Genomic DNA, 26,715 nt, shown 5'->3' with positions numbered 1-26,715 from the left:
TCAGGTATATATTATAAACTTATATATGTGTATATGTGCACAAAAAGAGAGAGAGAGAGAGAGAAAGAGAGAGAGAGAGAGAGAGAGAGAGAGAGAGATACACCTACGTATTCATTCTCCTGAGAATGTATTGCCGCGGGTAATACGAAAAATACATCGAAGAAAAATTGAGAGTAAGACTCCAAAGTGGAGAAAAATCTTCAGTCAAGAGAAACTCCTTAGAGTCTTTTCTCGAATCAAAGTTCTTCTATCTATAAGAAAAGAATTCGAGAAGATTTTTCTCTTCGAAAGTGATGGAGAAAAGAGAGAGAAAGAGAGAGAAAGAGAGAGAAAGAGAGAGTTTGGCCATATGCCTCGAGGACTTTTACTCTCTCTCGGATAAATGCCTGGGTTTGTAGCAGTTAGACGATCGGAAATGATAAGAATGATCGAATTTATACACTTTGACTTTATACGATTGATCCTTTGTGAAAATCTTTACATGATGCTTCTTCTTCTTCTTCTTCTTTGTTTTCTTTTTTGTCTTCATCTTATTCTTATTCTTACTATCTGAATTTCATTCGATAGGAATAACGGATTGAAAAATATTGTCAAACTTTATACGTGAAAAATGAGAAAGAAAATGTAACAATTATTCGTTCAGTTTTGCAGACAGGAATTTTGAATTAATTTACAAACACCTAATTGCATTCAGAGTTTTATTTTAATTCTTTGAACTCATATATCACTTCTGAAGCAACAGAAATAATTATTTGATGTTGTGGAATATTTTTAGTCAGTTATAACTTTATTTAACAAAAAATATTATATGAAATATATAAATTATATAATATCTATAATAATAACTAAATAATATATAAACAAAAAAATAAAATATTTTACTCTTGCATGTAATATGAACACTAAAAAACAAATATCAATTTACGAGCAACAACGTAGGATAACAATCAAATTCAAAGAGTTAATTATTCATTCATTTCATATATTTAAACATGCATAAAAAAATAAAATTGAAAATGAAAGAGATAGATTATATTTACATAAGATTTTTCTTGAAACTGATAGCATATCTCTCTTTTATTTTCCAACATTATTTGTTATAATCGTTCGCATTCGCGATATTATTCCGATCCAATCTGATCTGATCTCATAGTCCTGTCACATTCAGTCATCAATCATAAAACATGTCTCGAAAGTAGAACAACGATCATCCATTCCTCTCTCGCAGTACCCTAGGGGCGAAATATCGAAAGATCATCATTGACGTTTAAAGTTCTAAGTAAACTTGTAATACCTATCCGTTATATATATATATATATAAAATGTCAAAGTGGATCAAACGAGAAGGTGAAATACTTGGATCAAAGATACAAGTTGATTTAGAATCGAATGAATCGAGACCATATACTCGAGTTCAGTTAGGGCCATTACCTTTCCTTAAGATTTCCAAGATTCGACTGGTCGAAAGCTTGACGAGGAAATAACTTGGCTGCTACCTAAACTCGAGTTAGATTTCTCTCCTCGACCTCAATCGTGTTTTCGAGTATCTTGTGGTTACATTCCTTTCGAATATCGTCCTGCAATGGACCACATTTCAAGCTGAAAATCCTCTTCCGAGAAAGTGTTCATCGTTGACAAAGAAAACTGAGGATTTGAAATAATAGTAATGGTGAGAAAAGTGGGAAGTTTCGAAAGATCAAATTCTCGAAAATTCTTACACTTCTTCTATCACTTGATTTTATTGTATCGAAATTTTTGACGATAATGAATTGTTAGCTACGTTACTAATTTAGGAAAAGCAAGTTAACTATAGCGAAAAGCATAGTGAAATAGGAGAGATCGAAGACGCATACGAGATGGTTGTAAACTAGTTACCATGAGGAAGGAAGAAGTGAACTTGTCTACGTCCTCGTCTACGTACGAACCGATCAAACAGATTGAAACTGTCAAACTTTCGACAGAGGGCTTGAACTTTGCTACACCATACCTTCCGGCCGTACTGATCTGTCCGAAACACTGTTTGCGGTATAATGAAAGTATTTTCTTCTTTTTTTTTTATATCTTTTTGTTTTTCTTCATCAACTTTCCGATCGATTACTGTATTTGCATACACGAAAGTTTGCATATTAATGTTCAAGTTTAAATATTAAAATATCGTAACGTTTTATTTTCAACAGATTATTGTACACAGAATGTTGTTTATATTAAATTAATTTTATTGGTCCATACACATGTGGTTCAATTCATACATGTATATATTCTTATATTTCTCTATCTACACGTAAAATACTTTTTTTAAAAGTTAGCGATTCCCTTTTGAAACCGTACGTCATGTAGATAAAAAATTTAATAGACGAAGTAGAAACTTTAAAGTGCACGAAAATGCAGGCCATAATTTATTGATAACGTAGGAATCTGAGGTTCGATAAATTTTTATTTTCGGACTGTATCCTCTTTTATTTATTTCTGCACATAAAAGAAATTTTACAAAAATATTTAGACATACCTGATAATCAATCTTTTTTATTAACACATTTATTATCAATTTAATCAAATTTATATATATATATATCTATTATCGACAAAAAGAATTTTAATTAAAAATAACTGAAAACAATTATTCATTAAAAGTCACTACAATTAATATAAAAATTATATAATGGAAAATTAAGTTCTGAACTATTGTCAAATAATATAAAGTTGTTTTACTTAGCACGTAAATGTATAAAATGCATAACACAATATTATATAAAAGTAAAATAAAAATATCGATGAATGAGAGAAAGATAAAGGAATAAAATGGCGTATTTTCTGTACGAGAGATCACATACGAAAGTAGAAATTATTTTCATTTAGGGGTATTAGGTATAATCATGAAATTAACCCTTGATAGTCCAGTGCTGTGTCTTCTCTTTTGGATATTGTTTGCCGAGTCACGTAAAAGGAAGTAGGACAAAAATAGAGGAAAAAATAATAATAGTAGTAGTCGGGATAAGAAAGAATCTCAAAGTTCTTCTTTTTCTATAATATCTTTTCGCTAACTTTCGATATATTCTTTCTGGTAATACACTCGAGAAAGAAGAAGAATGAAGACACGAGGAGGTCGCGTCAATAATTCGTTGGACTAGCAGAGAATAGATAAAGAACGAATATCCTAAGCTCTTGCAAGATATTTTCGAGATAGTCGAGGTAAGATGTGGATTATCTTACAAGAAAGAATACAAAATTTCCTATCAATCTTCGATACTTTTATTTCATTTAAATGAATTTATATATTAAATACCTGCATATATGTGTATGCATGTATGTATATATAATACAATTATTATAATGATTAATTCCAAGATTAATGAATATTATAGACTTGTATATATGTGTTTGTAGAAAGTGACATGCGTTGAAATAAATATATTACAAATGAAAAGTTTGGGATTCATAAGTAAATTCAAAAAAGCAATGTTTTTAACGACGAATCTGAAGCAGATTATAACGAGAATTATGAAGATAAGAAAATATAAAATCTCTTAAGATATCATTCGATTTCTTAATATTTGACATAGCAACGATAGATTGTTGAAAAATAACTAATAATAAAAAAATAATCGATTTTTTTGGGCAGAACTATAGTAGACGATCCCAAGCTTTTCGCCAATAGTGTGTGCGTTATAATCTAAAGGATATAAGGGTTTGCGTGAATGTATGAGAAGGCATACATTTTGTAGGAGAATTAGGTCGATGCTAGCATATAGACCAGTTAGCGTTTGAGGCAACGGTGCATCGGATAATTTCCCTAAGCACACGTTCGTCGAACGAGTTGATCTCGATGTGACATAATCTTCGAAATCGGTTCGTTGTATGTACATACATAAGTACATACGGAAGCATGCTCTTTGGTATGTATATATGCATGTATTCATGTACGTATGTATCTATGTATGCATTTACTATCTATATACTTAGGTAGATAAACGAAATTTAAGCGTCTCCAAAGTGCTAGGAAGATACCATTCAGACCGAGAATCAATTAACGGGTTCCAGTCCTAATTATTCGCCATGCGTATCGATCGATAAGGAAACAAGTAGAAACTACTTTTATAAAATGTTATTGATTATTTTAATATAAATATATCATAACTTGTACGAATCTATTATCTATCGTGATATTTTAGGTTATTTAATATTTTGTCTTGTAAGAAAACTTGAATTTTTATTAGAAAAACACGCTTCGAAAAAGATATTTTAAAAAATTAATTTCTTTTGAAATAGAAATCTAAACAGTGTGGTTGTTTTAAAGAGGACAAAAATCCGATCGAGTTTTTAATAGGAAGATAATTTCATGAAAATCTAAATAAAATGATTGAATTTTCCAGTTAAATAATTAGCAAGTTTACTCTTATTTCTACTAAAATGAAAATCATAGGATAGTGTTCGGCAAGTGGCGAATAAATCGATAGGATGGTAGAGGGCCGATGATCAATGAGGCATACTGGCTCTCTCGCTTTAGAGGCTCGCGATAGCAATGCGTAAATAATTACGTTACCCTACCCTGATAGCACGTAATACGCAATGAATACCAGTGTACACCTACCGCACTAACGATATTACTGTCACGTTCGTTCGACGATCTATTTAGTTTAGGACAACGATGCCAGCATTAAAATTTATCTCTATTTCCCTTCTATCAATCGAACTCCCCGTTTCCTCTTTATGTAAATTATGTCTCTATACACATGCATATACGTGTTTCATAAGCGCAAAATATCATACATTGTATATATTTAATATTTATTTCAACGAAAATTAAATTAAAAGTTTCTACATGATTATAAAAGTTCTAATTTTTAATCCACACTTTTATAAGTGTAGTAGTGGTAGATTTAGTGTTAAACCAATAATTAACCTAAAGAGTCTCGAAAAAGGAAAAAAGGCCCTCGTAAGATCGACTAACCCATATATGGGTCCTCGAAAGGGTTGGTTAATCCATCTAAAAACTAAACTATTCTGTTACGATACATTCTCTTTCTCGATCGTTCATTTGTCTTCAAGATAAGCTAAAGATTCGGATTACGTGTCCGGTATCTAGCATGACTACGTATACATTTATTACATATACAAGCAACCATATCAATTAACGTATATTTATGTTTTATATAAAACAAATTAATTACAAAAATAACAAATTATAAGTATAAAATAGATAAACAATTGAACTAACCTCTTGAACTTTCCTATGAACGACAATTTTATGCCACTGGTTGTCGTCGAACCTGATTCTGGCTGGTTTGATATGTAGATCGTGTCTCCCTTTGGCCAAAGTCATCCCAACGGCGACACCACCGTCCCTAAGAGACACGGTTAGGTAATCGTCTCCCACACCTGTAATAGAAACACCATATACATACATATGTAACTGTGTATGTTACGTGTATCAAGTAGAAATTGCACGGATTCTCTCATTTTCTCCTGTTGGGATGGAAAATGGAAAGTAGAGAGGTGAAGGAATAGAGATAGGGGGAGTAAGGGAAAGGGTGGAGAGTAAGGGGGAAAGGAAATAGAGAGTTGAATTGGTTGCTTTTAAAGCACACATGTCGTGATCGTACGCTGATTATTCTACGAATCTGTGGTTACAGGATATAAAAGATGCAAACGGTACTTTGTACTTAATTGCCAGTATGCTAGCGCAAGAAGAACACATTTGCATAGTAACTCTAAGTTTATTCGCGCGTGTATCGTTGACGTTTATCTAGGAATCGTTCCAACTTTTAACAACAACAAGAAAAAATAAATAAAAACTATGAGAAAACTAATTTGATTCAAGGTTCTCCACAGGTAAAGATTTCTCGTGTTAAACTAATTTACCGAATGTCCAAAATTGAACAAATTGTAAAGATTGATGGTTGTAATAAAAAAAAAAGAATGATGAGAGAGGAATCTAAGAAAATCTGTTCGAAATTGAAGAAAAGTTGAATGTAAACAATTATTTACGATAAATGTCAAAGTGGTTGTTTAACTCGTGTAGTTTACCAATGCATTTCAAAAGTTATGTATTCACATTTACTTCAGTAATATATAATTTAAGGTTGATTATTATATTTCTATTAATTTCAAAGTCGTTCCAATATATAAATAAAAATAAAAATAAAAATAAAATATAAAAAAAGATGTGAATTAAAAAATAATCGCGTTATCTATAAACACGCGAATCTTTCCCCTTTCGATGCATCTCCCTACGTGCATATATACAATCATATATATTTAATGCATTTACTTTTATTACCATGTGCCTTCATATCAATGCCATAAAAATTTGCATATATACCCATAAACGTGTAAATGTAAACAGCCAGAAACACACACATTCGCAAATACGTAGACGCATACACGTGTGAAAGTATTAAATCTGGTATCACCTAACCTCGAACTCTGATTTTTTTCGAAACTAAAAATCATCCAGAGAGATGGGATACAACCTGCAATCTTTTATTGCAGCTCAGAGACACTGAATTTGTTTCGGACCATCCTATTCGACATAGCAGTCGCATTGCAGTCGGTGATCCCTAAGCTCTCGTCTTTTCGGCAGTCACGTCTATTTCATGTTGAAGGAAAAAGAAGAGGGTGGAAGAAATGAAGAGGAGGAAGAGATAAGGAGGACAGAGGGGGGAATAAAGAAAGAAGAAGGTTAGCCATCATATAGTTTGGTGTTGAAAACCGGCCGATTCTCTTGGTTGGAGTTCTGGGCCAAGTAAGCAGGTTCGAGGTAAAAGGTTAGCGAAGAGAGTTTAGAACGAAGAGGACCAAGGGGGTTGGAGTGGGTTAAAAGGGTGGAAGAGGAAGTGGGCTAGGTGGATGGTTGGAGGGAAGGGTTGCACCTTCGCCGCAGCTGCAGCTGCATCGCACGACTCGAAAGCAATATATATCGCCATACGGGCCGACGATACGATGCGCGTTCCGCAATGCTGTATCGCATACGGTACGAGCTTCGCTTTACTTCGTTGCGTTGCATCCGCAGTATTCTCTCTCTCTCTCTCTCTCATAGCCGCAACGCTAATTTGTTCTCAAGATAAGCTAAAGACTCGGATTACGTGAGCAGTGGTGGCTAGTCGGCATGGTTTTGTCCAATAGTAATTGCAATACCCCTTCCTCTATACTCCATCCCATTCGTTCTTCAACTTTGCTATCCCCTTGTCCGTACGCAGTATTCATGTATGCGAATATTTATGTCTGTGTTTGTATAAACAGAGTACACGTTCCGATCGAGGCGCAACTTACTTTCCTTTGAAACCCTTTTTCCCATATTTCTCTCTCTTTTCTCTATCTTTCCTTTACTTATGCGTCGACTTTTCTTTTTTTCATATCTACATTTTTTTTTTTTTCTAACAACCGTATTTTTCTCTCTCTCTCTCTCTTTCTTTTTAATCATTCTCTTTATTTATTCTCTTTGCGCGCAAACAAACATCCTTATTTCTTTATAGAAGTTTAATCAACAAACTTTTCGCGTTTTGACCCACAAAACTTTGTATTTGAGTAGGTGTATGCATACATGTGCATCAAAACTAAATCTATATCGAAACAAAGGACCGATGCATGTTTGTTACATAGGGTGTTTTATGTATATTCGGTACTAGAGAATTTATATCGATTTTTGTTTATTCTCTTTTTTCTTATATTTACATACAAATATTTGTTAAATATTTTATATATATATATTCTCTCGATTTTCATTTGCGAAGATACGCGAAAGCGTACAGTGGTATCGTGGTCTATTTTTTGTATTTTATTTCCTTTTCTTTTTTTGTTGGATATTGCATATACACTAGGAGTAAGCATCACAATGATATTAACTTTGAAAATTTTGTTTTATTTAAATTGTAAACGTGTTTTAAATACGTATCTTATTTTTTATATATAATATAATTATAAGGATTTAGATTTTAATTCGCAGGATTATAATTTATAGACGAGAGCACGCATGTCAACGGTATTTGTATGACATAATAACTCCGAGGTAGAAAACTCGTGAAAATAGCTTTTTGACTTTTCAAAAGTGATATTTATACACATACATTCATGCGCACTAACACAAATCGAATCGTATGCAGTTAAAACGTTCACATACACACACACTTATTCATACTAACTTCATACTTTAGCATAATTTGACGGATTATTTATTTTTACGGTTTGAAATGTAATATAAAATATCCTACATATATATTTTATTTATTATATTTTCTATTATTATAAAAGAACACTTTATAGTTTCGCGATTTCGACAACGTTAGGATATTCAGACATGATCGATAAAAACACGTATCCTTCATTTCGTTTTTTCTTTTTCATTTTGTTTTTCTTACAAGAAAATGTTATACGTCGACTCGTTTTCAAAGTATCCGATCAAGAAAAGTAATACAGAGCGAAGATGATACACAACGAAAAGGATGCACGTATCCCAAAGGACTCGGCCTCCTTCGGAAAGCACAGGGGCTTGTTTGTTTTTTCTGGATGTGCTAGTTATACGAAATAGGTATGTATACATTTTACCGAGCAAAAAATAGAAGAACTCTCTCGCTCTCGCACATGCACGGGAGCGCGTTTATGGGTTCAGATTTATTTTTTTCTTTTAATATGAAATGAGCTCATCGTGATCCTCTAAGGTTTTGTTACTTTCAATCGAGAGACCTTCGACCTCCATCATTGTGATTGCATTTTGAAGATAAAAGCTGTTGCATTAAAGCATACACTTTTTACAATATTTTCTTTTTTATATTTATTTGTTTCTCTTTTCTTTCTATTTTTCATTTTTTTTTTGTTACATTTTACGAGCGGGCAATTCTCTCGTGAGTATGCGAAAAAGAAAATTAGAATTACTATTCCCTACTTTCGTGGTCCAGATTTTAAATATGCAATGAGGGGTATTACGTTTAATATGGACGAGGTGGACGCTTAAAAACAGTGAAACTTAATTAACGCGCACTACGCTCTTAAAAAAAGAAAAAAAAAAGGAAAGAGAGTGTGTGAACGCATATATGTATGGTCAATTTAATGAATAATATTCTTAACGTTTAACGTAATTCTTAACGAAAATATACCAGATTCAGGATAACAATAAAATCGTATAAATATATACAGGGTGTTCTGTAATAGATGGTACAAACGAGTAGGAAATAATTGTACACGAAAAATGTAGTGTAGTAGTCAAAATGTACAATTAAATTTATCCATATAAGATATTGTTGTTGAGAAAATTAAGTTTGAAAATTTGTCGAGTACACGTAACCAGTTACATGAATATTTATAATGTATAAATAATGTATATGTATATTTTATATAAATAATTACCGGAATAAAAGAAGAGTCCATTAGGTTGTCTCGTTTTGAATTGAAGTCCGACGGATTCCTGCGTACTTAAAATGGGGTCTCCTTTGCTCAGATCTATCGTTAAATATTCCGTTCCACGGAATGAAGCCTCGGAAGGTGCTTTATCTGTAATCGAAAAAAAGCAACATTTTATTAATTTATCATAAATTATGTTATATTATCTATAGTTATTAAATATATGCTATAAATATAGTATAATTATAAAAAGTATTCGTACAGCAGTAAATTTGAACCAAAACTTTGAAGAACTTAAACTAAAAGTAATATTTCATCGTAATTACCGATGTTCACGCTTTTCCATTGTGACTACGACTAATCGTCGAATTATAAATGACAATATAAAAGAACCAATACGTTATATACTAAGAACATAAACAAAGCGGTCACCTCTCCACACTCTAACATCTCCGATATACATTTATTTACATATTTTACCGACAACGTCCTAGTAAGCCGTTGGAAGTCTTCTCGACAACACGTATGTAAGTATAAACTTGTAACGCTAATAAATCTTTGATCATATTTAATCTAGGTTGGAATAGAAGCTTTCTATCGATCGATTAAAAGCTTCTACCCCCTTGCCCCTCACCCGTTACCTCTTTCCCACCCACTTTCTACGTCTATACAACACATCCGTGAAAAGTTCATTCGAGACGTCGCGACGACCTGAAAGAAAGGCGGATCCCTTTTCTTTTTCAATACACGTTCGTAATTTTTAATTGAGTCTCGAGACGTCTGATCTCGTCATTCATGGAAAGACCAGACCCTTGAACTTTTTTTGCCTTAGGTAAAAAAGGGAGAGTGTGCGAACGAGCGAGAGATAGTAAAAATAAGAAAGAGAGGGAAAACTCTCTTCTCATTATTTTCCACCTAGGTATTGTTAGCGTGCGAACAAACAAAAGTGCACCTTGGTGGATGGTGCAAAAAGGCCATAAGACGTTGCTTAATGGCTTTGGCGAATAGCCAAATCGCTGCCACGAGCTTCAATGCACCGAGTTTGCCGATTGAAATGTCCATTACCACCACGAATAATTCACTGATTCGCTAAAAAAGCTCAAGAAATATTTCTATATCTGTGTCTATGTGCATCTCTATGGACAAATGTATTTTAGTTAACATTTATATATCATACTATTTACTTTCTTTATTATTTATGTTTTTCAAACTGTCTGATATTCTTTTTCATTTAAACTTCTTTCAATGACCGAATTTTCAATTTTAATTTTATTCTGTTATTTTATTTTTAAATTATTATTTTTTTTACGAAAAAATCGAGATTTATATTTTGGTTAAAAAACAAATTAAAATGTTATTTATGAAAATTCAATGAAATATTTGTGTCAAAGGATTTGAGAAAGTATAATATATCAAACGGGATGAGCTTGATTTTATTTTAACGAAAATAAATTCAAAATCTTCGATTGACATGAATTCCGATGAAATTAATAAAAATCAAGAGAACAAATACAATATTTATGTTTTGTGCTTTTTTATTAACAGATTTTTATTTGCATTTTTTAAGAAAATAAAAATAAATCTGTTGAAAATAAAGAGAAAGAGGCAATTGTAGTATGTTGGAAAGAAAGAAAAAAGAGAAAGAGAAAGAGAGAGAGAGAGGTATTTTCACGGATGATGCAAAAGCTTTCAGCTAAACAGCGTTTCTTCCCTTTTGACTGTTATACGGTAATTGCATGCGCAGCCACGCGTACAAGCTTTCCTATCTTCAAATAGCACATTGTATGTATTCGTCATTAAACATTCGGAAAATTAAAGTGCCTATGATCCTTTATCTTCACTTTTCATTATTTTTTCTTTTTTTTTCTTTTACTTTCGACGCACATACGTCTCTCTTTTTCTCGTCGCTTTGAGATTAATTATATTATAATAGCTAAAGATTTCTCTCTCTCTCTCTCTCTCTCTCTCTCTCTCTCTCTCTCTCTCTAATTCTCTCTCGTTGAAATCGAGTTGTGGTCGGGGAGAAAAAGATGATAAAAAAATATTAAGAGAGCCAGCGAAAAAGGCAACCCGCAGATGCCCGAATTTCGAGTTGTGGATGAAAGAAAGTTTGCCTAACGTAGAAACGGAATTGAAAAAGAGAGAGAAGGAAGAGGAGAGAACGAAAGGGAGGAAGAGGGTGAAACGAAAAGAGTGGCGAGGGTGGTGTTGAAGAAGCTTTCGGCAAAATTCGAGTAACGACGTAGACCGAGTTACGTTAGCGTAGTTTGCGTTAACACTATTCTCCAGTCATGGCACCGCAATACGAGATACGTCCGGAGGATAGCTGCTAAAGCTTTTCAAATTGCAGCAGCACGATATTCGACTTGGTACAAGGAATGAAGTGGGAGTAGGAAAGAAAGGGATAGAGGAAGCGAGAAAAGGAAGAAATTGAGGGAAGACCGGTAAGTAGGGCGAAGATCTACAGTGAAATAGAGAAAAAAAAATATGAGAGAGAGGGAGAGGGAATAGGAGGAAAAGGAGGAGGATAAAACGATGTTAATGCCCGCCTGCCGACGACTAATTGTGAGCCACGCTACTATAGTTCCACCGACGCGACGCTTTGAATTATGAAAAAACTTGGGAGCATCGTTCCGCGAGAGAGCTCCCAAGCTTCTCTTTTTTCTAATAGAGAATGTGAGCAAGGAAAGAGAGAGAGAGAGAGAGAAAGAAGGAGAAGGAGGGTATGTCGATGTACGACCTTTTTAACCCCTTTTATTTTTTTGCTTTCTCTCTCTCTCTCTCTCTTTCTTTCTTTTATCTTTCTTGCTTTTTATTTGAATAAAATGAATTCTGGAATATCATCTTGTGAGATTCTTAGTAAACGTTTCTCTCTCTGTCTTTCTTTTAGATTTCTATTTTAAAATGTAACGTTGAGTATAAATGTTGTAATACGTTCACCAATAACGATTTTCTAGAATGATGATGACTCAGTAATTATCATAAGGTTTCGAAACTTACGATAATTACACAACGTGCTTAAAAATGATCTCGTCGTTCTCTACTTGTTTCAAAAGGTCATTTCTAATCCTAATGTCCGATCATTTTGTTAATTAAACATGTAAATTCTACTTACAACATAAATCAAGACAAAGATAATAACGAGGAAGAAGTTAAAGTAAATTGTTCTATATAAGTTGAAAGCAAACAGTAATGATCGGAAAAAGTTAAGGATGTATAATAAGTAGTAATATTCATTAATTGTTTTTTACTCGTTATTACATTGTCAGTGATGTTACCTAATCTTATTTCTCTTGATGAAAAGAAAAAATCTTCCAAAGGAGGTAGTTTCACACCTGGCGTTTTCTCACGATCAATTGCACCTGCACAAACACACACACACACACACATTACGTTTTATCGTAAATCTCTTCGCTTTGTTTTCATATTTTTTATATATCTTTAAATATATATATGTATACGTGCTTTTTACACATACTAAATTATTTCCTGTTTTTCTGTTTATTTATAGACATTTAAATAGTAGACAATGACTTGACAAACTATGATATTTTTAATTCGTCCTCATCTTTCTCTCTCTTCTTACATTTTTATCCTTTTTTCGATATATACTCATTTTCCACGTACTATATTATATAGAATATATTTATTTTATGTAAATAGAATTCGTCTATCATTGCAATAAAGTTTATCGAACCGATTTATCTATCTATCTATATAGCTATACAATTTTTTACACACATACAAAGTTTCTCCTTTATTAAAATTCTAGACAACAACGCTCGCAAGTGCTTTAAAAGCGTTCGAATCGTGTCAGGTTCGATTTAATTAAACAACATTGAACCACGTTGAAAATATCGACTACCAACTGAGACATTTTTTTCTATCTTTTATTTTTCGACAATTCCCAGGATTCTCTTTTTTATTAAGGCGAAAATAACGAGGTCATCGGCAATATATCGACTGTGAGTGAACTAGAGAAAGAGAGAAAGAGTATCAGTGTCACGGAGAGAATCTTTTTAATAAATTCCATCGGCTCAACGGGACGATAAAAGCGGCATTAACGCTGTCGTTCGATCTCGTCTCTACTATCCTATCCTTCTGAACACTCAACCATCCCCCCACCCCTCACCAAACACCTCAACTAACCCCTCAACTAACCCCTCTTCACCTAACCGTCTCCACCATCCTCCTATCCCACTGCCACCTCCTCACAAAACCTCTCACCGTTCCAACCGTCCAACCACCCCGTTACTGCAACCCTCTACCCACCACCTCTTTCACGCTAGTCGCTCTCAGTAGTCCATGCAGGATTAACCGGGTAATCTCCTGAAGAGCCTCCGGGACAAGAGTAACGAGGTCCCGCGGGAAACGAAGATCTTTTCTCATCTTGAAAACTGCGTCTTTTCTCCTATCATTCTACCGTTTTCTTTCAGTTTCCTCCTTGTCTCCTTCTTTCTTTCTTTCTTTCTTTTTTCATCCTTTCTCTTCCTTTTCTTCTTCTTTTTTCTTTTTCATTCTTACTTTTATTTCTACTTTTTATTTTATACGATACGTTCCACTCGAGTTCTCTCCAATGAATCTCGATTTATCTCGAATCGTGTCCGAGTACTGCTTTTTCGATCGATGTTAATCGATTTTCGAAGTAATGACTTTTTATTTCCTGTGTCTCCTTTTTATTATTATCGTTGTTGTTAACCTTTATATTGTATTGAATAAAAACCTTTCTTGTTTAATTGCATCGATCAAGAGATTAATGTAATTTTTAATTTCATAAATTGTTACACGGATGTTGAGTTTTTACAATTTATTTGTATTTTTTGATTATAGTAATTTTTAATTAATATCCAAAGAATATTCAAGTATATGCTAAAGATAATTGGGATAATATATTCTTTGCTTTATTGTTTTATATATTCCTATAAGATTTTTGATAAATGGAGGTAAATACAACGAACAATTATTATCATTGAAATGCATAAAATGTCCATTTTATTTGTTCATTTTGAACGGTATTATGATAGGTATAATAGTTGATAAAGTAATACTTTTATTTAGATTTTTCATATGATATATCATGCATACTAGCTTACCCTTAAATGTCTAAAATAAATCAATTTTAATTCAACAATAATTAAAAATGATTACAACAACTAAATAGCGTTATCTAATTACCGATATCTACTTCAACCAATTTTTCTATTCCATAAAAAATAATCTTTGGAACGTGAGGCGTTCTTCTTTCTTACAACCTCGATATTCGACGATACTCTTGAACATCGTCGAAGAACACGAGTAAGATCGAGGTATGGGGACAGGAAATGGCCGAGAACAGAGCCCGTACCGTCTTCTTTATCGAAGAAACGATATTTTCTTTTGGACCAACCTAATGCCCATAGTCATTCCTCGAGGTCGAAACTACAAGTAGTAGAGGAACCAAAGAAAAGGAGGATCTTTAGTTGAGAATGCGATAAGGCTTTCAACGCGAAAGCTCGTATATATCTGCTAACGAGCACAGACATACTTTCTCTTTTCCCTTTCCCACCCCCTACCCCTCCCCCTTACCTTTTCTTCATCTGACGCCCCCTTGAATATCATAATTTATGTTTCTACGAATTTGCGAGGATATCGGAAAGACGATTTTTCAGTAGATCAGATAAGACGCGTATAAACGTTTTTTATTACAGGAAAATATTACTCCAGCATTAATCTAAACGTTAATAAATAATTTTATTTAAAAATAAACGAGAATTTGCCCTTAAAAATATATTAATTACTTTATATATATTGTTACGAGCCGACTTGGGCAGCCCTAGGATGAAGGGCTTGAGGGCCGTTTCCAGGAGACTCGTGTCTGTTGGATTCAGAATTTGACAGGTGGCCGAAGTATTCGGACGTGACGGCTAATCTTATCTTTTACTGCATATTTACTATCTCCTTTCTTTTCTTTTCTAATATTTTTATTTACTTTTACGCTTTCGCTTACAGTTTTTCTTAAACTATTATAACAATACTTTTAAATTCTTTACAGTTCCTAGTTGGATATATTTGATTTCTAATTTCTCTTCAGATGTGATACAAAATGCATAAATTACTATTACCTACGTTGTATAATATGTTGCTTGATATAATGAAACTTTTGTTGTTAGAAGTATATTATCATCTAACACACGAGCAGTTTACATTTAATTTAAAGTTAGATGAGAGTCAGTTTGTAATATTAAATGTCACCAAAAGATGAGGCACTTATTTCCTTAACCTTTTGAGGACTATGAACACATATGTATGTGCGTTCGGCAAAATTATTCATCATGAGCTATGAACGCATATATGGGTTCTTACACAACTATTCAATTTGGGTTATGAACTCATATATGGGTTCAGTTACTGCACAAATTATTTTAATTACAATTAACATATTTAGCAATGAAATTTGAGAGTTAGCCAGTTCAGTATATGCGTTACCGTCAAAAATAGGAAGTCCACAGCACAAGTTTAACGTAGCACAACTCAGCGCTCAAAGGGTTAAAAGGTCTTAAAGTAAGTTTTAAAAAATATAATCTCACGATAATAATATTTAAAATAACAAAAGAATTGTAATGCTACTCTTTTCCTCTTCGATTAACGAGGTCGCCTTTCAGTAAATCGATCGACGTCCTCCAATATTTAGCGTTCGACACGCTCACACATGCCTTTCCTCGATTCCTCGAGTTCCTCGATATATTTAGATGTGTTAGATCGAAGTATAACTTAGAGTTATCCCTCCCACAACGAAAGCATTCCTTAATAAAAGGGTTGCGAAAATACTTAGAATATTTATGTGCCGGTAATTATGATATTGACCTAAGCTAGCAAATTATACAAATTTATCTTATCATTTATTTTATTGTATACTGAAATTATTTATGCTATTTATTTATTTCATTTTTCTTATTCTTGACATACAATTAGTCCATTGTCATAACTAGCATATACACTGGGTGAATTAAATTTAAATCCAACTACTTATAAATAACTCGATTGCTAGTATAATCCCACGTTAATAATTTATTTGTACTTGAACGAACATACGAAGGTCAACTCTATATTTTTAAATGCAATGACATATTTTTCTATGCGTTTTTATCTTTTTCATTTATATATAGAGTGAAACAAAAAAACGTAATGCATAGAACGGGATTATATCAGCCTCGAAACCAACTTGGTTTCGTCAACGTCATTTTTTCCATCATCAATCGCAATCAAGTTATTGATATGGCCTGTTTTAAATGCTTCATCCGGTATATATTGTATGTGGTTTACTTCACCGGTAGTTTCTGTTGAGCAATGTCGTCGCATTGCATGTCGAGTAACGCAATATACATGCTAATATGATAGCTCACACTCGAGGTCTGAAAGATGGAGATCTCTGGAAAATGTTCACCAATGGTGCATACGTGTGTGTGTGTGTGTATGTCTCTATCTATTTCTATTTCTATCTCTTTCTATCCCTCTCTTTATCTTTTACTTTCTGTTCTTGTTCATGGTCCAATTCGAATTGATCCCTTTTGGGATGAAGTTCGATGAAATTTCGACCGAAGTGAAAACGCAACGTAAAAGTTCCCGAAAGACCTGATTTCCAAGAGACCACAAAACTCTCTTTTTCTTTCTCTTTTGTTCTCTCTCTCTCTCTCTCTCTCTCTCTTTGATTCTGTTTCTCTGTATATATCATCCAAGTCCCTGATTCGCTATTATTCACTGATTAGTTTCTCCCTGTTCCACGTTTTCGAATAATCTCTTTGGTTCGATCGCCGTATTGGATCACAGACGAATGGATACGAGTGTCGATAACACGACTATCGGCGCGAACTCGGCCGTACAAATCGTCCTGATAAAAGCTTAGAGATGACAGAATTCCAAACAATTCCGTGCATGATCATTACAGCTTTTTTCGAAGCGTAAACGGTAAAAATAATCACGCGCTTATATATAAAATAATGAGTAAAATAAAAAAAGTGAACAAATCTTTTTGGTCTCTTTTAAACAAACACAATTATTTACGCGACCGAGATTTTTGTCCCAAATTTAAATGTAAATAGTATGTATATTTAAATATTTCATAAAATTTTAACAAAATGATCTCTCTCTCTCTCTCTCTCTTTCATTGAAGTTGACTAATTTTGTAGGGAGAAAAGAAAACACCATTGATAAAAGAATCTATTGGTGCTCTTTTAAAGAACAAAACTAAATATAACAATTGTGAATTGTTTAATAAATTAATAATAACAATTATAATATATAAATGATTGTTAGTGAAAATAAATTAAAAATGAATTTTGTTTGAACTTTTAATTAATATTATTATAATTACAAGGCATATAAATTTGTTTCTTATAAGTAAATTTTATTCCTCGATGATGATAAACTCTATTGAAAGATATCTATGATAGACAGAAGGCAAACTTTAGCAAGAAATAGATCTGATAGAATGAGAAACAATGTGTCGAGTTAGCAAAGTGACGTTTAGTGCCATGTTTCACGCTAGAGTCGGACTAAACGTTCCGCGAGAAACCAAATGGAATGAGAAACATCGATTTAAACGTGAGCAACCGATCAGAAATCCATGATATCAACGACTGGTTTATACATCAACGGTGTTTATTCGCTAAATTGAAAGGAGATAGAGAGAGGGAAAGGCAGAGAGATTTATTTAATTCCAGTTATAAACCTCCGTATAAAAATGATCAATATATTACATAAAAATGAAAAAAAATATACTCGGCAGTATGTATTTTTAATAAGATTAATAATAATCACAGAATAAGTTAAACTATGTCGAGAGTTAAGTTATTGCTATAGTAACACAATAATATAATTATAATTATTTTTATAGCGGGTGTTTTTTTCAGCATTTAAGAATTCACGTTGGGATAAGATTTTGTTCACACTTTTATTTATTATATAATATGCTGGTTAATTTTTGTGTAAAAAAAATTGGGATATGAATAATATAATATGAATATTAAAGTAATAAAAAATAAATAGATAAATGTAATTTTCATTTAGGTATGTCAATCAGATAAGATTTATAAAATTAGTCAATAAATCGAATCTTGCGTGGATGAGTTGTGGTGGGCGGCTCGTTTTGTAGAAACTTTGGAGAATTCATAGAGAGAAGGACGAAGTACGTTCGGCGTTCACCTTAATAAAGGGACAAAATTCATTAGAGCTTACGTTTAATCGCTATTCGAAGGATCGATCGCGCGGTTATTCGGCATCCGGATAATGGAGCTTCCGTCGTGTTCGAACCGAATTCCTACTGCGGCTTTAAACTCCCTACAGTCGGAGTTTCGAAGGTTTAGCTTAGCCATTTGGTGATCGCAATGTATTCAGAGTGCAACGAACCTATGAACTTGGAGTCCACGAAGTAAGCTCGAGCTATGAGATAAATACGAGTTTTGTTTCTGGATCCTGTTTCCTCTTTAGACTTACATACACTTTGGTCATTCTACGTTTTACTACAACACTCTCATATAGTCTACGTCTAAATTAAAAGCAATACATTCTTTTCTAAGCTTTTAGCACGTTACTCTATTTTCTAAAGGATGAACTAGATGAACTGCGCGCTTGCTATTTTCACCGAAACCATTACCTCCAATCATTTGGATTTTTTATCTTCAATCAAGGTAACCTTTTATTTTCTCTATCAACATTTTTAAGGATTTCAATAAAAAGCACTTTAATCATTTATTCGCTTCATTCGTTATACGTGATTTATTTTTAAGCTGATTTATTATATTACTGGGTATAACACAATGACACTTATTTCTAAAACTAATTAATAAGCAATAAATACATAAAAATATGAATAAAGGGATCATACATAGGTGTTGATATATTTACAAATAATCGTGATATCAAATAATTGATAAAACTCACTGTAATCCCAGTAATCGGCAGCACCGGCCGTGGGCAGCACCGTACTCCATGCTTCTATGCGAAAACAGAAAAAGGGAAAGGAGGAAGGTAAAAAAACTGAACCATGCTTCGTTGAAAATATGAAATATGAAGATTTTAATGAAACTAATATGTGTGCATATTCGTGTATAGAAAACTAGATACGTGCGTAAATGTTTGTTTGCTTGGCCTTAATCCATTCCTGGTCGTTTCAATGACGACTTTAACAAAGTCATGAGATATGAAAGAAAAAAAAGTGAAAGAGAAAAATAGAAACAACAAAATATAGATATACGCATAGCAAAGATAAAAACAATGTGATAAGCGAAAAAAACATCTCATGTTGCACGCATAAACACGAGAAAGAGAGAGAGAGAGAGAGAGATAGAAATCCAAAGACAAACAAACAGAAAGAGTAGGAAAAAATCGTATGCATTTACATAAGTACATAAGTATTATACATAAATCTTATACAACCTGAAACATTTTTACATACACTTTTTGTATCAGCTTTTACGGCTGAAAGAAGAAACTTATTTCTATGGCTATACACACAGTAAATAACAGGAGTATTCCTATCCGTACTTACTATAAAATTGGAAATAATTATTATTTGTTTTTACAAAGTGTTTTAAAATTGTTATTCACATATTCTAGATTGATCAAAACCCTTTGTGCATTCTAAAGATTAACCGGGCAATCTGTACAATGCCCGTATTAGTAAATTGACTATACACACACGCACGCACACATATATACACAATATGTATATAGAACCAACGATACATGGATAGGTATATGAACCTATGTAAAGATATATGAGAAGTAGCATTCATATATAATCGTTTCCGAGAGACTTGGAATGATTTTCTCGGTAAGCTTTTCAAGGGAAACGATCGAGTTATCGCATATATGCGTTTCCCGTGAAAACAATAATCTCATATCGTGCAGGAAAGCCGAGCAGCAACCAAGCTACAACCCTCTCGAGCGTAAAGCCAACTACAACCCTCCGTACATTTCTCACCGTACTTTTTATGCTCTCTCTCTCTCTCTAATTTTTTTTCTTTTTTTCTCTCTTTTCCTCATATAACTCGTAGGAATGGATTTTCACATGATTTTTTTCCCATCCAGACGCATCGTTAGGGAGTGTTAACAGCGTTAACCGTGTTAGGAAGCTTGACTTCAAGTCAGCGAGGAAGAGAAAGAGAAGAAGAATTTTATGCACACGCATATACATACACATGTATAAATATATGTAGATATACGCGTTAAGATATACGTTTATTTCACGTGAGATGAAGAAGGAAGACAATAAAAAAGTTGTCGCGTTCATAGCCAGTACGAAATTATTACTCCGAGAGGAAATTTATTTTTCTACCACCAACTTCTATATTCGTTCCAAACGGATGAACTCGAGTTTTTGTAATGAAAAACTAAATTTAACTAATCAATACATTTTTAAATGATTGAAACTTACAAAATTGTTTTATATTTTATTTGTATTTAGAAAAAATATTTAAATACAATTGTGCGTTTCTTCTAATTCGGTTGTTTCCAATTGCCAAAAAAATGCAAAAAATATCAATGTCTTTAATTATTATTATTTATCACTTTACACTCACACATCCTGCTCTTCACACACAACGCAACACACGTCACATATATTATAACTTTCAACTTTCTTTTTGAGTGACGAATAGCAAAATCGTTCGTGAAGTAAGTATGATAGAAGGAAAAAGAAAAAACGAGGAGAAAGAGGAGGGTGGTTGGGGGTTGAGGGTTGTGGATTGAAAAGTTTGGAAAGTTGCATATGTTAGTCGTAAGCAGGAAGGAGTAAAATGGGTCAGTGATGAACTCCCACAAGGGTGGTAGTCAGCCGAAGCCGACGTTCGAATTCCACCACCGCTTCGTGTCGTCCACCAATATATTCAAGATCTTCCTCGTGTCATTTCCCACCCTTATTCACATTACCAAGATTATGTATTTAATAAATATCTTTTCTATCTCTTAGAAACACATAATAGAATTTTTAATTTAACTTTCATCGAACGTATTATATACAAATCAAAAATGTTTAATTATTTTGTTCAATGATTAAACAGTTGAATAAATGTTATTACAAATTTCGTGTTGTCTTAATATTTATTTGTTTAATTATCTAAATTTGTATTAAAATAAATTAGGAATATACTAACTGTATTCATAGGATTATAAGACATTTAAGAGTACATTTGTTTTATGTAAATTTTAATTACTCATGCAATGAATTCTCATTTGAATTAATGAAAACATTAAAAAGTTAGTCATTGAAAGATTCATATTACTTTTTAGGTAAATACTATCTAAAAAACGATTAAATAAAAATATAAAAAACAGAATTAAACCGATTAGAATAATTAGAATAGAATCGTCAAGGAGATTAAAACCAATGTATGAAAGAAATTCAACTCTCACTTTCCTATTGTTACACGAGTCCAGTCATTCGCTTTGGAGTCTTTACTTTTAGTAGCCTCGAGCAACGACAATTAGTAATAAAAGGGTGAACGAGAAAGAAAATAAAAACGTACGACGACGACGACGACGACGACGACGACGACGAATCGGAGATTATGGCGTCAATTGAACACATTTTTTTCGTTCGTTGAGTAGCGTGCGTGGGAAACAGTCGTCGTTCGTCTTCCTTTTTCTACTGTGCAGAAAAAAGATGAGAAAGGAGGAAGGGTTGAAGGATAAGAGGATGGGAAGAAAGAACGGAGTTAGGGAGCTTTGCACGAGCATACTCGAGGTCGACGTTAGCTCGACGTAGAAGGTATGCGAAAGGAAAGTTTTTATCCTTTATTCAACGTGCGTGTTTTACGAGCCATTCGCGACGCTCGTTAAAATGCCGGTTCTTGCCTTTTATTTGCGTTACGTTAGCATAGTTAACCCTTCTCTTTTCCCCGATCCCCTTTTTTCTTTCTCTTTCTCTCTCTTTCTCTTTTTTTTTTTCTATTTTTATTAATCCTTATTTTGTTCTTCATTCTTCAAAGCAAGTATCGATATTCAAAGGAAATTAATGGTGTCATATTAAAACTCTTTGATGGATGAAATAATCCAGTTTGTATGATACTTTATTAGATTGTGCACTAATCCTATTCGATCATACATGTTCTCTTGTTTATCAAGCTTTTTCAAATAATTTTTCGATCTCTTTTATAAGAAAAATTATATACCTTCGTATACGTCAGGGTTGCATCATTATTATCATTTTTTGGCGACCAATTAATAAACATTATCAGCGTAAATTCATTTAATCGGTTGTTGACGAGTAACGTGTTAAAAAATATTATAAGATTACTATACATGTATGATTATGATCTAAACAAAAATGAACATTTCAAAAAGTACATATCTCTCAAAGATTTTTGTGCATTAATCTAGTTTCACATTGTTTTACTATAGCATTCAATTCTTTGTTGAATTTCTATGAGATCCCAACGGACTGATTATTCCGACCGTAATAAATTTTACGTATCCTTTCACATCAGAGCTTCGTTTCCAGTACTTCTTCTCTTTTCTATCCACGTAGGTACCACATTCATCCTTTCTTTCTCTCTCTCTTTCTTTCATTCATTCATTCATTCTTTCTTTCTTTCTTTGTCTCATCCAATCCGAGAGAGCTTCACCGCTATTCCTGACTCTCGAAAGCGATTTATCACCTTCCACTATCCCTTTTCTCGCGTCCTTTTTATTCATCCTCTCGTTACCGATTCTCTAAGCTACCCATCTAGAACGATAATTAAAAAGTTCCTTCATGGATATGGATGGAAAGAGTACCTACCGCCCAAGCAAGTGCGCACCCACCCTCCACCACGTACATAATTGGATCTAAGCGATCCGCGAAAAATCTTCATGCTCGACTCGTGTTAGAAGCTGGAACTAATCCCCTAATCGCTTACGATGTTCACCAAATGCCGCTATTTTTTCTTCTTTCCTTTTTTTATTTATTTTCTTTTTTATATAAACCAAACGTGCAACCATTACCGTGGTTTCTTCTTTTTTTTTTCCTTTTTTTTCTTTTTTTTCTTCGTTCCTCTTTCGCTTCACATCATTCCCCCTCTCTTTCTCACACTCCCCGTTTCTCTCTTTTTCTTTCTTTCAGTTTCGTAAAATTTTCATGAGAGACGAATGGGCGGACGGTTTTCGACGAGCTAACGAGTGCACCCACCACAACGACCAACTGACGCCAGGGAAAGGGAAATTTTCATATTTTTTACCTTTTTTTCCCTGATTTCTTTTTTACTCTCTTTTTGTTTTTTCGTTTTACATGTATAAGTAACGTAAGGGATTTACTTTAATTGCGATGCACTATGCGCGATAATGTTCGCTATGGCTACACCGCCACGTACTTATATATTTGTGTGTACGTGTGGGTGTATGCACGCGCGTGTTTCTTTTTTATGTGCAACATATCCACGTGCGCATACGACACACATTCACGCGACAAAGTTACGTTCCTCTTGACAATTTCTTTCGTGAAAAACGCACGTCCCTTTTAGAAAAAAAAAAGAAAAAGAAGAAATTAAAAAGTTAAAAAAACCAAACAATTCACATGCTTCTTAACGTCCTGCCTTCTTTCCTCCGGGTTAAACGTAGTTGCAAGCACCTTTTTTTGCTTACTTACTTTCTTTTCTTTTATTTCCACATGTTCTTTCATTTTCAACTCTTATCCGCCAATTTATTTTCCGTTAAAGCAGTTTACCATTTTATTCTCTCTAATGACAACGATGCAATACTAATGATAATAATTATAATACTAATATAATAATAATTATTATTATTAATTTATTATTATTATTGTTATGACGATCTAACGTGGAATCGATAAAAGTACAATCAAACGTTTCGTTAGATTAAACGAAACGGTATAGAAACATGTCACGCTGCTATACAAGTAGGGACACACACATACGTATATTATTTATATGTAAATATATATATATATAATGTAATATACCAGTATGGCAATCGAGAATGTCGAACTGTTAACGCACAAATATAAATTAACGAGCTATCAAGTGCGGTATTTATTCGATATAGTATAGAAAAAGCGCTTACAACGCAGAAATGAATCATACGGGTTCTATATCCACCAGTAATATAATTAAACTACCCTACTATATACACTTTCATATATACAGGGTGCCTTAAAATATATGAGCATAACTTCAAGGAGCATAATTTCAATAAGCTCAAATAATTAAAAAATGATCATACCAATCGTATCCTCGACGTGCCTTTGATTTCCGAATTGTATCTGTTTTTTTATTATTTTTATAAAAACTGCTCAAAGTTACCATTTTTGGCTTAGCATAGATTGTTAAGAAATATCAGAATTTGAATTTGCTGACAACGTTGGGTAAGAAATTAGTAAAGTTATGTGAAGTACTGGAAGTATGATTATCAAAAAATAACTATAACTTGAAAACAAAGTCATACTATGGGGTATATGATTATATGAACTTGTTTTCCTTATTTTAGCATACCTAAACCGCTCCCTTTGATGTTACGTCGATATATTTTGAATGACCCTGTATGTACACAAATATAGAACATTTCTCGTTGATGTAGGAAAGTGTTATGCATAGTTCGTTACTCGCTATCGAGTCGAAAACGATGATCGATCTCTCTCACTTAGGAAAATACAACTCGTCGTGTTAAAAGATTAATATCTTCTTCACGTTGATATCCTCTCGATGCAATACACATACACATACACAAACATACAGATAAAACCAAAACGTAAACAAAAAATGTGGAAAAGAAAAAAAAGAGGAGGGAAATGTTTCCTCGATTTAAAAAAAGAAAAGAAAGAAAAAAGAGAGTAAAGAAAAAAGTGGAAAAGAACTGACCTTTTTCACAGTAAGCACCCTCGTAATCACCGGAACGGCATTCGCAGATGGGTCCGCTATCCGTTGAAATGCAGATTCCACCATGTTGACAAGGATCTCGCGTCTCGCATGCGTCCGTCGTGTTGCCTGTCATCGAGTTTCGTAAGCTCTGCAAATAAAAACGTTGCGAATTCGGGTCAGAAAGTCGATCGATGTGACACACAAGTTTAATAGAAACAGAAGATTAAAGTACATTTGTCAATAACGATAATTATGATAGTTGATTAGATCAATATTAACAAAATTAAATAAATTTTTATTACGATCAGTTTTTTTAATTATTGATAAGAATAAAAAGCAGTAGTTCGTATTAAATAAATTAAATTTTAATCGCAAAGTAACGTTGCTTATATCATTTTTCTGTTCGATCGTTGAAATTTATTAAAATAAGATAGATTTTAAGTATAAAAAAGTAATTAATTCTAGGGGGGAGGGGAGGGAAGCGTCAACGGATCACACAAATTAAATGTATGAAAATACAATTTCTTTTTAATATCGAGAAGAAAACGGGGGCATCTCCGTTTCCTTAAAAAACATTACATCAATTTAATTACGCGATATTGCGGATGACATTGAGAACAAATTCGATAATAGAAAAGAAGATTACATTTGTACGATAACTTGTGTTAAGAAAATCATTTTTTATGTAAAAAGAGTCTTCGTAAAAAAACAAATCGAAAGAATTCAAACGAAATATCAATTTCTATTCGATTAATCATTACGTAACTATTTTAACACGTTATTGCAGATGACATTGAAAGAAATTCAATAATACAAAACGAAGATTACACTTGTTCGATAACTTGTTATGAAATTCATTTTTTATCTAATAAGAGTTTTTATACAAAGGAAGATAAAAGAAAAAAAAAAAGAAAGCAAAGTCATAGAATGCAAACGAAATATCTATATCTTCTTTATTGAATGAAAGAACGAGAGCAGCAGCTTTAAGAACGATCACTAATGGGGAAATTCTCGTTGAGATGCCTTCTCGTTTCTCTCACGAAAGGATAATAAGACTCTCAAGCGTTTAAAGGGTAATCGAATCGAACAGAAGGGAATTTCGCGTTTGCTAACGAGGAAGAGGTTCGAGGATTCTTTAAGATTTGTCTTGTCTATTTCTCTCTCCCTCTTTCCACTTTTTCTTTTCTTTTCTTTTCTTTTCTTTTCTTTTCTTTTCTTTTCTTTTCTTTTCTCTTCTCTTCTCTTCTGTTCGATTCCACTTCTTTAGATATTTCTTTGTGGACCGGGGCCAACATAAAATGATAGGTCGACTACAATAATAGAGCCTACTCCTACCAATGCGGTTGACCCGGTAACCTAATACGTGAATCCCCCCACTCTAGTAGGACTTTTCGTAAAAATGATTGAGTATACTCTCATTCTCTTTCTCTCTCTCTCTCTCTCTCTCTCTCTCACCCTTTTCTCTTTCTTATTCTCGTTCGTGAGAGAAAGTCTCGTTCTGGCGGCTCAGATATAGGCTATGCACGTTGCATTCGTTGGGCGGTGGCTCGTTCGT

The 26,715-nt window shown here is 33.2% G+C and overlaps 1 protein-coding gene across 7 annotated transcripts in view; it reads right to left on the bottom strand.

Moving 5' to 3' along the window:
• The window catches only part of LOC106787181 (neurexin-3-like), a 132,215-nt gene extending 106,911 nt beyond the window's left edge, over window positions 1-25,304 (bottom strand). For 4 of the 7 annotated variants that reach the window (XM_014749318.1, XM_014749320.1, XM_014749321.1 and 1 more), the window contains exons 1-4: window positions 25,161-25,304; window positions 19,252-19,305; window positions 9,340-9,483; window positions 5,216-5,376 (exon numbers count right to left, since the gene is read on the bottom strand). In XM_014749318.1, the coding sequence (XP_014604804.1) occupies window positions 5,216-5,376; window positions 9,340-9,483; window positions 19,252-19,305; window positions 25,161-25,293 (492 nt within the window). In that variant the 5' untranslated portion in view covers window positions 25,294-25,304. The remainder of the gene's footprint in view (window positions 1-5,215; window positions 5,377-9,339; window positions 9,484-19,251; window positions 19,306-25,160) is intronic. The other 3 variants (XM_014749322.1, XM_014749323.1, XM_014749324.1) reach the window with 1 other exon arrangement.
• Between the last annotated feature and the right edge of the window lie 1,411 nt (window positions 25,305-26,715).

This window comes from Polistes canadensis, unplaced genomic scaffold (genome assembly GCF_001313835.1).
Source record: "Polistes canadensis isolate GaletaPanama2010 unplaced genomic scaffold, ASM131383v1 scaffold_95, whole genome shotgun sequence".
In the NCBI taxonomy this organism is placed as follows: Eukaryota; Metazoa; Arthropoda; class Insecta; order Hymenoptera; family Vespidae; genus Polistes; species Polistes canadensis.
This window is presented reverse-complemented; position numbering and strand designations above follow the sequence as displayed.